The sequence below is a fragment of the Eptesicus fuscus genome, chromosome 20 (genome assembly GCF_027574615.1).
Source record: "Eptesicus fuscus isolate TK198812 chromosome 20, DD_ASM_mEF_20220401, whole genome shotgun sequence".
Taxonomy (NCBI): domain Eukaryota; kingdom Metazoa; phylum Chordata; class Mammalia; order Chiroptera; family Vespertilionidae; genus Eptesicus; species Eptesicus fuscus.
The window spans coordinates 24,623,730-24,636,091 of record NC_072492.1 but is presented as its reverse complement, the minus strand read 5'-3'; the positions used below and the strand labels follow the sequence as shown (position 1 = coordinate 24,636,091).

Here is a 12,362-nt window from a genome sequence, read left to right as displayed (position 1 = left end):
TACGTGCCCTTGGCCGGAATCAAACCTGAACCCTTCAGTCCACAGGCCGACGCTTTATCCACTGAGCCAAACTGGCTAGGGCACAAAACATTTTTAAAAAATAATTATTTGTGTACATAAATTTCCTTACACTATACCTTAATTTCTTGAGGGACAGGCTAGAGTTTTACTTGTCTTTTTTTTCCAATTACAATTTACATTGATATTATTTTGTATTAGTTTCATGTTACAACATAGTGGTTAGAGTTTTATTTATCTTAATAACATGCACCTAAGCACCTAACACAATGCCATGCACATTGTATTTGTTCAACATATATTTAATATTTTACAGATAAGTATATAGTGAAGTGGCTATAAAGTATTTACTGCTACACATAGTGAGAATATCATTTATATCATGAGCTCGTATCACATACAGTTCACCTTGGTATTTTCCATTCTATTCTATTTCACTTGTTGAAATGGTGGTTGTAATCTACTAAATTGATTTAGCAAAAAGCTAAATTTTGAAATATCTACATTAGGGAATTTAGCATATTCTCTCTGTGATTTTAAGATAACCTGTTTATGGTACTTAATTAATGTGGTAAACCCATTATACCAAGGGGAGCTAGTATCTTCCAAACTTCCCTTTTCTGTGTGTAACTCTGGACCAGCAGCAGGTGTAGCAATATGTAAATTTTTTATATAACAATGATAATTAGAACAACAGTAAGATAATTATATTTTTGGTTCTAAATGCCATATTATTCTCAAACCCAATGTTTTTTGTCAACTAAACAAAAGTAGGACTTATAATGACTCAGCAATTCTTCCTTCCTAAAAGACAGTAATATCTTAAGAAATCTTTTGAGTCAGACAAAATGATAAGCAAAAGAAGCTAGTTCCAAAAGAATACATATTGCATGATTCTACTTATGAAGTTCAAGAATAGGCGAAAGTAATCTATGCTGATAAAAATCAAACAAGTGGTTTGTTCAATTGTGAAGGTGGGAGCCACGGTGGACTGGAAAGTTGGCACGAAGGAGCCTTTTGAGTGGTGATTACACATGAGACGCGAACAGAAATTCATCAAGTTGTACAACTGAGAGTTTTGTACTTTACTGTGTGTCCATTATGCACCAGTAAAAATATTTTAAAGAAATAAATCAAGAAAAAGACAACCCAAAAAATGAACACATGTGAGTAAAAAAAGCAAAAAGCATCCCTAACAGATGGATTATAAAATCTGATTTTCTTTTTTGTGACAAAATGGCTGAGGGGGTAACCATAGCGGAATTCCCCCACCTTTACAGACTGTCAGCATCCTAACCACAGATCAATTGATAAACTTCAGATAAGGTATTCTACTGTTTTTTAACTCAAAAAACAATATATAACAAATAATGAAATAGTTTTTGTTTCTGCTGAGTTGCTTGACAAGCAATGGTTTTGTTTGTTTGTTTGAAATATATTTTATTGATTTTTTTACAGAGAGGAAGGGAGAGGGAGATAGAGTTAGAAACATCGATGAGAGAGAAACATCGATCAGCCGCCTCCTGCACACCCCCCACTGGGGATGTGCCTGCAACCAAGGTACATACACTTGACCGGAATCGAACCTGGGACCCTTCAGGTCGCAGGCCGACGCTCTATCCACTGAGCCAAACTGGTTAGGGCAAGCAATGGTTTTTATAGTATTTTTTAAAAAATATTTTTTATTGTTGATAGTATTAAAGATATCTCCCATTCCTCCCCCACCTTTATTCTCCTCCCAGCCCTTAGCCACCCCCCAGATCTTCACTACCCTATATGTCCATGGGCTATGCATATAAATGTATAAGTTCTTTGGTTTATCTTTCCTCGCCCCCCAAACACACACACACAATGAGGTATGTCAGTCTATTCCATGCCTCCATGCTTTGGGCCTTATTATTGGTCAATTCATATTGTTCATTAGATTCCACAAATAAGTGAGATCCTGTGATATTTGTCTTTCTCATATGGCTTATTTCACTTATAGCATAATATTTTCCAGGTCCATCCATGCTTCCCAAAGGATTTTTATAGTATTTTTCCAAATTGTGGTACAAACTCATTAGTGAATTGTGAGACCAGAAATTTAATCAAATGGAACTGAATATTAAATTAGAATGCCATAAAAAGGTAAGTGATGCTGTGAGACATTTGTTTCAAGTTTACATGTGAGTGTGGTGAAGTAAAATGCATTCCTTTGTGGATATCTGAGGAAAAAACTGGAAAGCCAACATTTAATGGGGATATCTTCCGTATGCTGAAAAGTACAGTACAACAAAGGAAATCTTATAAATTAATACAATGACTATTGTCCAACCTTTGATATGAAGCTACAAACAGTAAAGTGCTGGCCTGCAGCAGACCTTGCACAATTACCATGAGCACGTTGCTTTTGCTGTCAAGGTATCACGGACTGAATACGTGCTTATCTGCCCTAAAATCATATTGATAAGAAGGAAGTAAATTACTAATTTGGAGCATGACTATTTCTTTGCAGCTGCTAGGAAAACTTTGCATGCTCACACGAAGTACTCTGAATTCCCCACTTCATGTACGTGCCTTTTCTCAGCAAATGTGGGTACTGTAGCTTTGAGGACTGTTTGGCAGAAAGAAAACAATGGAGGAGATCAAGACAAAATGTTATTTTTGGTTTTAAATTAATCTATATTTTGTAAATTTATCCAAGAAGTGTGTATTATTTGTACAGCTTACAAAAAACAGTGAGGCCCTAGCTGGTTTGACTCAATGGATAGAGCGTCGGCCTGCGGACTGAAAGGTCCCAGGTTCGATTCCAGTCAATGGCACATGCCCAGGTTGTGGGTGCAATCCCCAGTAGAGAGCATGCAGGAGGCAACCTATCAATGATTCTTTCTCATCATTGATGTTTCTATCTCTGTCTCCCTCTCCTTCCTCTCTGAAATCAATACAAATATACTTAAAGACAACAACAACAAAAAACAATGAAAATGAAAAAAAGCCCACATACATGACCCATAACATTGAGGACAAGACAGTCAAGACAGTTCTGTAGGGAATACTCTACCTGTGAGTCTAATATGCTGGACATTTCACGCGCACCAACATTGACTTCATCCAACTGCAAGCAAAACAAGTTTCGGGCAACCTGGACAAAATCTAAAATGGAACACGTTTCAGTAAGAAACTATTTAACCTCAACTAAATATAGCTCATTTTCTATAGGAAGTAGAAGTTATGTGTTATAACAAAGTTGCCTTAAAATGGTATTAACTGAAGGGACAGATAAATACAAGTTCAAATAAAAAGAGAAAAACTGGTTTTAACTTCCTTTAACTTTTGGGAAGTTAGTAAGTACATCAGTTAAGATAATCATAAAGCAAATGTGTATCACTGGCATAACTATTCCTCCAACCCTTAAATTATGAGTAGAACCTTTTCTGAAACATAGGACAGTATCATGATTTACAGTTTTTCTAGCTGGAAGAACCCGAGGTTTAATAATACTATCGGCAGCTAATGTTTACGTAAAGCCTCTATATGCTAGGCCGGATGCTTTGCAATTTCACCCTCAGAATTTTACAAGGTAGGTTCTCTTATCCTCTCAATTTGCCAGTCTGGGGGCTATGACAAGTTAACTGTCTAAAACCCCCAAGACCACTCGACAAATAAGTAGCAGAAAAGGATTCCATCTAAGGTCTGACTCAGAGGCACATCCTCCTGATTGTTACCCAGCACTGCCTGATGCTTCTTTAGACACGGAGTGTGACCTATTCATCTACCTGCCCTCACATGTCTTTATTTTGACTGTGACGTTTTTAGTTTCCAAGGATTCTTTTACTATTTTCCAATTGTTCCTATTTGACAGTATCCTACTCTTATTTCAAGGATGACTTATCTTTTTAAACATGCTAGTTATGGTTTATCTGAAGTTTTCTTCTGCTCTTGCAATATTTCCCTTTTTTTGAATTCCTTTTCTTTTTCTATTTGTCTGATACTGCTGGTCAGGAATTCTAGCTGAGTTTTTCAGAGCACTGATCGAGGAATTTGAAATAAATGTGGTCTTTTTTCTCTCTCCTTCTAAAGAGGAACTCAATAAAAATGAGTCACAATAAGCCTTTAGATAAGTTTCTGTGATGATATAACACAGCGATTTTCAACCTTTTTCATCTCATGGCACACATAAAGTAATTATTAAAATCCTGTGGCACTCCAAAAAATATATTTTTTGGCGATCTGACAAAAAGAAAAAGGTATAATTTTGATTCATTCACACCGTCGGCTACTATGTTGGCTGTTGTCATTTTTTAATTTGACAATCTAAGAGAAAAGAGGTCAGGCCCATGACTAAATAGTCAGGTATTGCATGTTTTAAAAAATTGTTTCAGCACACCGGTTGAAAATTGCTGGATTAACACAATGTACCTAATATTACCTCCAAAAGACACTGTCCCCTGTGGGTCTATTGCCACTTGCTGTCTCAGGGCTTGGTGTTGCTCCTTTGTGGGCTGAATACCAAGATAATTTAGAGCCTGGAAAGAAAAGGACTCATGTAAGGCAATTTTCAAATCTCCACAGAATAAAACTCTTCATTAGAACTTTATTTCACAATCCAGGGAAAAGAATCAATATCAGCAACAGTGACCAGAATTAGATGTACAAAGAAAGTCTGCTGACTATGGATTAATTTTCTATAAAATATTAGCTTCCCAATTCTACCGCCACCTCAACTGTTCCCCCCTCCCAAGGTTAACACTTTAGCTGATCCTAAATGTATAAGCATAGTCCTAGAACCCAAACTCAAACTCTCTCCTAGTTTAAAATATGTGATATGGCAGGAGAAAAGTAGCAAGTAAATCCTGTGAAATCTAATTTAACATGAATTTCTACAAGTAGCAATCTAAAGCATGGAATTTTTGTTAGTATCTTGTAAACTTGAGACCAAAAATAGAGTTGATGAAAACTGGCCCGGCCAGTGTGGCTCAGTGATTGAGCATTGACCTATAAACAAGGAGGTTATGGTTCGATCCCGATTAGGGCACATGCCACAGGCCAGGGTTGTGGGCTCAATCCCCAGTGTGGGGCATGCAGGAGGCAGCCAATCAAAGATTCTCTCTCATCACTGATGTTTATATCTCTCTCTCCCTCTCCCTTCCTCTCTGAAATCAATAAAAATATATTTTAAAAAATAAAGTTGATGAAAACTGAATTACATAGAAAATATTCTAATTTTTGGCTTGTTTATGAGCAGACTTACATAAATAGTAAACTAAAAAGCTTTCTCTGAAAAGCTTCTTTCTACCTTCTCCTTTTAGCAACCATAGCTGATTAAAAATTCAGAGACTGTTAGTTGTACTCCAATGTCTATTCTCTCCTTGTTCCTTAGTAACAGAACGGCAATATTTAGCTAGAAATACTGTCATCCAGAGAAAAGATATCCCTGTTTTGCACCTTGATGAGGCCATGTGACTATGTGCAGGCCAAGGAGATATGAGGAGAAGTGCTGTAAGGACCTTCTGGGGAGTCTTTCAGAAGTAGTGGTAGGCACTTCCTGTCCCCTTTCCTCCTCTCTTTGGCCTTAAATAAAAGAAAAAGGAAGACGAATGGAAGGGAGAGAAAGAGGATGGTTGGTTGCTAAAATTCAAATGGTCATTCTGGTTCATGAGCAACCTCAATAAAGATGAGGGAGCAGAAAGACGATAGTTGGGACATGGGACCCCAACACTGTGGAACCTCCAGGCCAGCCCTGGATTACCTTCTTTCAGGTTTCTTTTAGGTGTGAGAGAAGTACATTTCTAATGGAGACCACTGTTATTTTAGGTTCTCCAGTTATTTATAGCAAATTCTAACCTTAACTAATGCATAGGGCCCGATTGATGCCCTATTGTTGAATTCAGGCAAGAACGTATTCTGTGTCAATCATATCAACACTAAAATATAGGCAAAGTTTAATATTGGCAATAGCCCTTTATAAATTTCTTCCTCCTTTGGAATCTGTTCATTCATTCATCATTCCATTTACTAAATATTTACTTAGTGCTTACTGTAATTTGTCAGGCAAAGGGACACCCAAACAAGATATAGCTGCGAGTATGATCTTTAGAGTGAGGATAACATGTAAATAACTGTAATTAGTGCAATATCTAACTTAATAGAAGTGTGTACAGGATCTACTATGGCCACAACAAACTGGTAAATGCACAGGTGGCTGGGCACAGTGCAGGAAGGAGACGGGAGGAAGGAGAACATCTGGAAAGATTCCTTTAAAAGTGATTCTAGGGCTTAGTCTAACATTATCTTCCTACCCTGTCTACACACTTATAAAGATTTGCCTGGAATGACATGGAATAATGATTCTTAACTTCTGGTGTTCTTTGCCTCCAGTCATAAAAATGTTCCAAATAAAAATAAAGGAAAGAGAATAATACAAAGAACACTTATGTATTTGCTATCACTAAATACTCATTAATATTTGTTTGAAATTTATATATATTTTAAATAAATTTATTGGAATGACCTTGGTTAATAGGGTCATATAGGTTTCAAGTGTACATTCCTATGACATATGTTTTTAAGAAATAAACATTAATGACTTAGTTGAAAACTTTCTCCATTGTTCCTCAACAGGATACAACTAAGGTTGGTGTATCCTTCCTGTCCATGATTTGATGCCATTAATTCACGCATCCCCTAATAATATGTACTCTTATGCAATTGAAATTGTACATGAATAGTATAGTACAAAAGGATAATCTTACCAATTATTTTTATTTTTACCTCAATGTTACGATATCATAATTGCTCAATATTGTTTGCAAAACTAGTTCAATTATTTTAACTTGAAATGGTATCCAACTGTATGAATATATTGTAATATATCACCCATTCCTTGATTGATGGGCTTTTTGAAAAAAAAAATTTCTTTTATTGATTTCAGAGAGAAAGGGAGAGGGAGAGGAGAAACATCAATGATGAGAATCATTGATCAGCTGCCTCCTGAACGCCCCCTACTGGGGATCGAGCCTGCAAATCAGGCATGTGTCCTAACCTGGAATTGAACTGTGACCTCCTGGTTCATAAGTCCATGCTCAACTGCTGAGCCACACCAGCCTGGTTGATGGGCTTTTATAGTTACTCCAATTTGGTTCTTATTACAAGACATTATATACATATATCTCCTTGTATAGCTGTGTGAAAATTTCTCTACAGTATATCTCTAGAAGAGGAAATGTGGAGTCATAGGGTTTATAAAGTCAACTTTAATAGGTATTGTAAAATAACTCTCCATATTGGTTGTACCAAGCAATTTATGCACACAACTAGGACATAAGCACTCCTATTTTCTACATTCTTAGCAGCATTTTATGCTTTCACACTTCAGTTTTTGTCAATGTGATGTATATGAAATAGTGTATTATGTATTAATTTGAATTCCCCTAATTACAAGTGATATTAATCTTTTCCATGTTGATCAGCAATATTTTTAACTCACAAATTACTTAGCAATATGTTTTAAATTTTCATATAGAGTTTTAAGATGTAATTTTTTTTTTAAGATGTAATTTTTGTTAGTGATTGCTAATTTTTATGAAAACCAAATTATCTCCAGACATTGCCAAATGTCCCCCAAGGCAAATTTCCACATCCCTGTCCTTGAGAAACACTGCTCCAGGGACCAACACTATTAACAGTTTGATGTATTAGTATAAGTTTTCTGATTTTTTGCTATGGACATAGCACCTATATATCCTCTCTAATAAAATGGTAATATGCAAATTAACCATCACTCCGCTACATAAGCCACGCCCACCAGCCAAGCCACGCCCACCAGCCAATCAGGGCGAGTATGCAAATTAACCCCATCCAAGATGGCTACAGCCACAGAGAGCAAGGTTTCCCAGGTAACAGAGCAAGCCAAGCTTTCCATAGCCATTGCAGGCCTAAGCCTCCACTCAAGCTACAAAGTTTGAATTATAGAAGGTAAACAAATTCAAACAAATGGCGGCAGAATGGAGCTTGAGAGAGCAGGCCAGGGTTGCCGCTGGCAACAGGGGAAGCAAAGCTTTCTGCACACCCTGGCCGGGCTCACCCACTTAAGGCTACAAAGTTTCAATTGTAGAAGGTGAATTAACTGCCACAGAAATGGCTGCCGCCCCGGAGGGAGCAGCAGGCTTGGCTCCGCTCCAGGCTACAAAGTTTCAATTGTAGAAGGAAAATAAATTACAGATACCAGGGCCTCCTCTTGGGTCACCAGGGTGCGTGGCCAGCCTGCAAACCACCACAGGCCCCTCGCTCAGGCCGCCCCACGCCCCAAGGGAACCCCACCCTGATCAGGGACACCCTTCAGGGCAAACTAGCTGGCCCCCACCCGAGCACCAGGCCTCTATCCTATCTAATAAAAGAGTAATATGCAGATTGATCATCACTGCAACACACAATATAGCTGCCCCCATGTGGTCAAAGATCTTGCCCCCATGTGGACACAAGATGGCCACTACAAGATGGCCAGCAGGAGAGGGCAGTTGGGAGGCACCCGGCCTGCAAGGGAGGGCAGTTGTAAGGGACCAGGCCTGCAAGGGAGGGCAGTTGAGAGGGACCAGGCTTGCAAGGGAGGGCAGTTGGAGGTGATCAACCCTGCAGGAGAGGGCAGTTAGGGGTGACCAGGCTGGCAGTGGAGGGAAGTTGGGGGCAAACAGGCTGGCAGGGGGGCAGTTAAGCATCAACCAGGCTGGCAGCGGAGTGGTTAGGGGGTGATCAGGCTGGCAGGCAGAAGCGGTTAGGGGCAATCAGGAAGGCAGGCAGGCAAGCAGTTGGGAGCCAGCAGTCCTGGATTGTGAAAGGGATGTCCGACTGCCCGTTTAGGCCCTATCCTGGCAGTCGGACATCCCTCCAGGTGTCCCAGATTGGAGAGGGTACAGGCTGGGCTGAGGGACAACCCCCCGCCATGCACGAATTTCGTGCACCGGGCTTCTAGTAAATATATATATGTAAATTATGTATTTTGAAATAATTAAATTACACTATATAGAGTGTTCTGTTTTTTTTTTTAAAAAAAAACTATCAACATATCACAGCTTTCTGTTCTGTAGATTTTAGACCTTTTGCATGCTTTTTAAAATTGCTATAATAGTATATTAAAGCTTAGCATTGAAGTATATTTAGATCAGATTATGAACTTAACAAAACATTGCAAAAGGCCCTTCTGAACTTCTCCCCATAGATAACAGCTGTCATACATTTGGTTTAATATTCCCAAACATTTTATTATATAATATTTGGGGTATAATAAAAACATATATTGTATGTAACAAACATACATCTTTTTTAATATATTTTATTAATCTTCTACAGAGAGGAAGAGAGAGGGATAGAGAGTTAGAAACATCGATCAGCTGCCTCCTGCACACCCCCCACTCAGGATGTGCCCGCAACCAAGGTACATGCCCTTGACCAGAATCGAACCTGGGACCCCTCAGTCCGCAGGCCGATGCTCTATCCACTGAGCCAAACCGGTCAGGGCCAAACATACATTTTAAATCAAGACAATAAAATAAAACATCCACGAGTCCATCTTAGAATTACAAAACTGCCAATACTAAAATTTCCATACTATTTATTTTAAAATGGCTTGTCACATATACATATCCCTAACGTTATTTTGTTTTGCTGTTTTTAAGCCTCATAAAAATGCTGCAGATCGCCTTCTGAAACTGGAATTTTTCATCCTGCAGTATGGTTTATTATTCATCCATGTGGTTATATGCTCTTGTGACATTAATGCATTCACTTTTACTGACAAATGTAATAATTATATCACTATGCCACAATTTATTCGCCCATCCTCCTGAAGATGGGCAGTGGGGTTTTCTGCTTACCAGCAATGCAGCAGTGAACATTCTTGTACCTATCTACCACAGCTCATGGGTAAAAATTCCTTTAGGCCAGTATTCGGCAAACTCATTAGTCAACAGAGCGCAAACCGTGGTTCGTGAGCTGCATGTGGCTCGCGAGCCGCAGTTTGCCGACCAGTGCTTTAGGCTAAATACCTAGGAGTAGTATTGATGGGTCTTTTTCTGATTGATTTGTAGAATTCTTTGTATATTTAGCATTTTATATGTTATGGGTGTTACACATATTTTCTCCTAGTTTTTGGCATAATTTTCACTTTTTAATATTCTCGTCTTATGGAGTTTCTATGGACAATCCCAGACATGTTTTTACACCATTACTTTATATTTTTTAAGTACACAATGTGAATACTTTTAAAAATATTTTTAAGGATGTGACTTTTTGTTTTATAAATAGTAGATTTATTGATATTTAATTCACATCTCATAAAATTCACCATTTTATTATACAGTTAAGAGGCTTTAGTATATTCACAAAGTTGTGCATCAATCCCCACTAATTCTAGAAAATTTCCATCAACTCCCAAAGGAAGTCCCAACCCCATTAGCAGGCACTTCCTAGTTCCCTACTTGCCCCCTCCCCAGGCAATCACTATCTATTTTCTGTATGTATGGATTTGCCTATTCTGGGCATTTCATACAAACAGAATCATTCAATTTGTGGCTTTTTGTGTCTGGCTTCTTTCACTTAGCTTCATGTTTCAAGGTTTATCTTTGTTGTAGCATGTATCAAGAAGAAACACAGGCAATTTCAAAAGTTCACATTCTTAGCTGGGTGGTGAGTACATGTGTTGATTATTCTTTAAACTGCACATGTATAATGTAATCATTGTGTGTAATTTATATTGTAAATATATAAAAACAATTTTATAAAAATAATGTAAAAAATAAGACACCTATCAAAGAAGGTACTCAATATATGGTGATTCTTATAGCAAGTAATAATAAAGTTGCAAAATGCAATTAACCACAGTGTAAATTGATCTAGAGCTAAACTTAGTATGGGTGAAAGTTTTGTTGAATGTGAATTTATTCTAGATGAATAGAGCATGTCATGAGGCAAGCTCATGAATTTAAATTGCAAGTAATTTATGTTTAATCATAAAGTATGTTCTAATAATTTATTGAATGTCATCTTTTAGCTTAAAAATGTATTAATTGGACAGTATCTGTCCTTAACTTTTTATGGTGTCTGGATGATGAATTTTAAAAAATGTCACTTCTGTACAATACTAGTCACATACTTCCCAGCCTAATAACAAAGAACATCTCATTAACTATCACCAGACATTGGGTACGCATTGCTCACTACAGCTTTCTTCAAATGTTACAGAAATGGCAAGAGGTAAAGTAAATACCAGCGAAATGGCATCTGTATCCAAAAGCATCTTCCCCAGGTACAAAAATAGAGATAGCATACAGGTGTCTTCAAGCCAACTAATAAACTGTAACTCTATTTGCTATGTTTATCATACCTGCTTATAAGTTTAACGTTAGGATCAGATGAGACACATAGTAATTACAAAAATACTTTGAAAAAATACATCACTAACTCTGGTGAAATTATTTAAAAATATCTGTATATAAAAATCATTAGAATATACATGGCAAGAGGCAATCATTTTTTTCTCAGACAGTGAATTAAAATAAAATGAATTCAATGTTAGAAATCACTTCCGGGAGATTCTGATTTAAAATCATCTACTTAGACAAGAAAAACAAAGAGAATTTTCTGAGGACATTGCCATTTATACGTATGTCTTGACAGGTACTGCCCTTCATCAAATTCTAACCTCTCTGCCTTTCTTAAAAATTGCACTAAGTAGGGTAATTAGTTAATAACCACATAATCAGTCAACACCTTTTCCTTGTGAAATCTTAGCACAGCACACATTTCTAGATACTATATGCACTATATTTATAGAACTTAAAGAAATGAAGATATAATTTTAATACATTTTAAATACTTGATCACATTTTCCTTATCTATCACTGAATAGAAAATATGTTAAAAATTTAATGGATGATAAAGTTGAATTTGTCTATAAAGTAGCAACTAAAATAGAAGGACCTATTTTAAATGAAAGTGGTACAGATATTATGATAGTAATAGCTAACTATCCAAAAAAGGAAGAATAGCTTAGGAAATATTTGGGTGAATAGATGCTAATTTGGATTTTAGGGGGAAAAATTATTAAGTGAAATACAGTTTCAAACTCTGAAAACAAGTAATGCTCTACTGAATACAGTCACTAAAAATATCTTGAATCAAAGCTGGGAAGCTGAATTTACAAAGAATGTGGGCTCCCTTTGCTGTAAAACTACTGTTTTATTTTTCTAAAAAAAATAATCAATTTGCTTAGGCTAAAAGGAAAATCAAAACTGGAATTTTGATTCAGTAGTCAAGTAACTCATATTTCTCAGAATCATATCTCTAAGAAAATTACAGATTAAAAAATA

General features: G+C 37.0%; 1 protein-coding gene across 1 annotated transcript in view; it reads right to left on the bottom strand.

Moving 5' to 3' along the window:
- The window catches only part of STXBP4 (syntaxin binding protein 4), a 106,693-nt gene that overhangs the window by 76,700 nt on the left and 17,631 nt on the right, over positions 1 to 12,362 (bottom strand). The window contains exons 8-9 of the mRNA XM_054709239.1: positions 4,430 to 4,526; positions 3,062 to 3,153 (exon numbers count right to left, since the gene is read on the bottom strand). Of these exons, the coding sequence (XP_054565214.1) occupies positions 3,062 to 3,153; positions 4,430 to 4,526 (189 nt within the window). The remainder of the gene's footprint in view (positions 1 to 3,061; positions 3,154 to 4,429; positions 4,527 to 12,362) is intronic.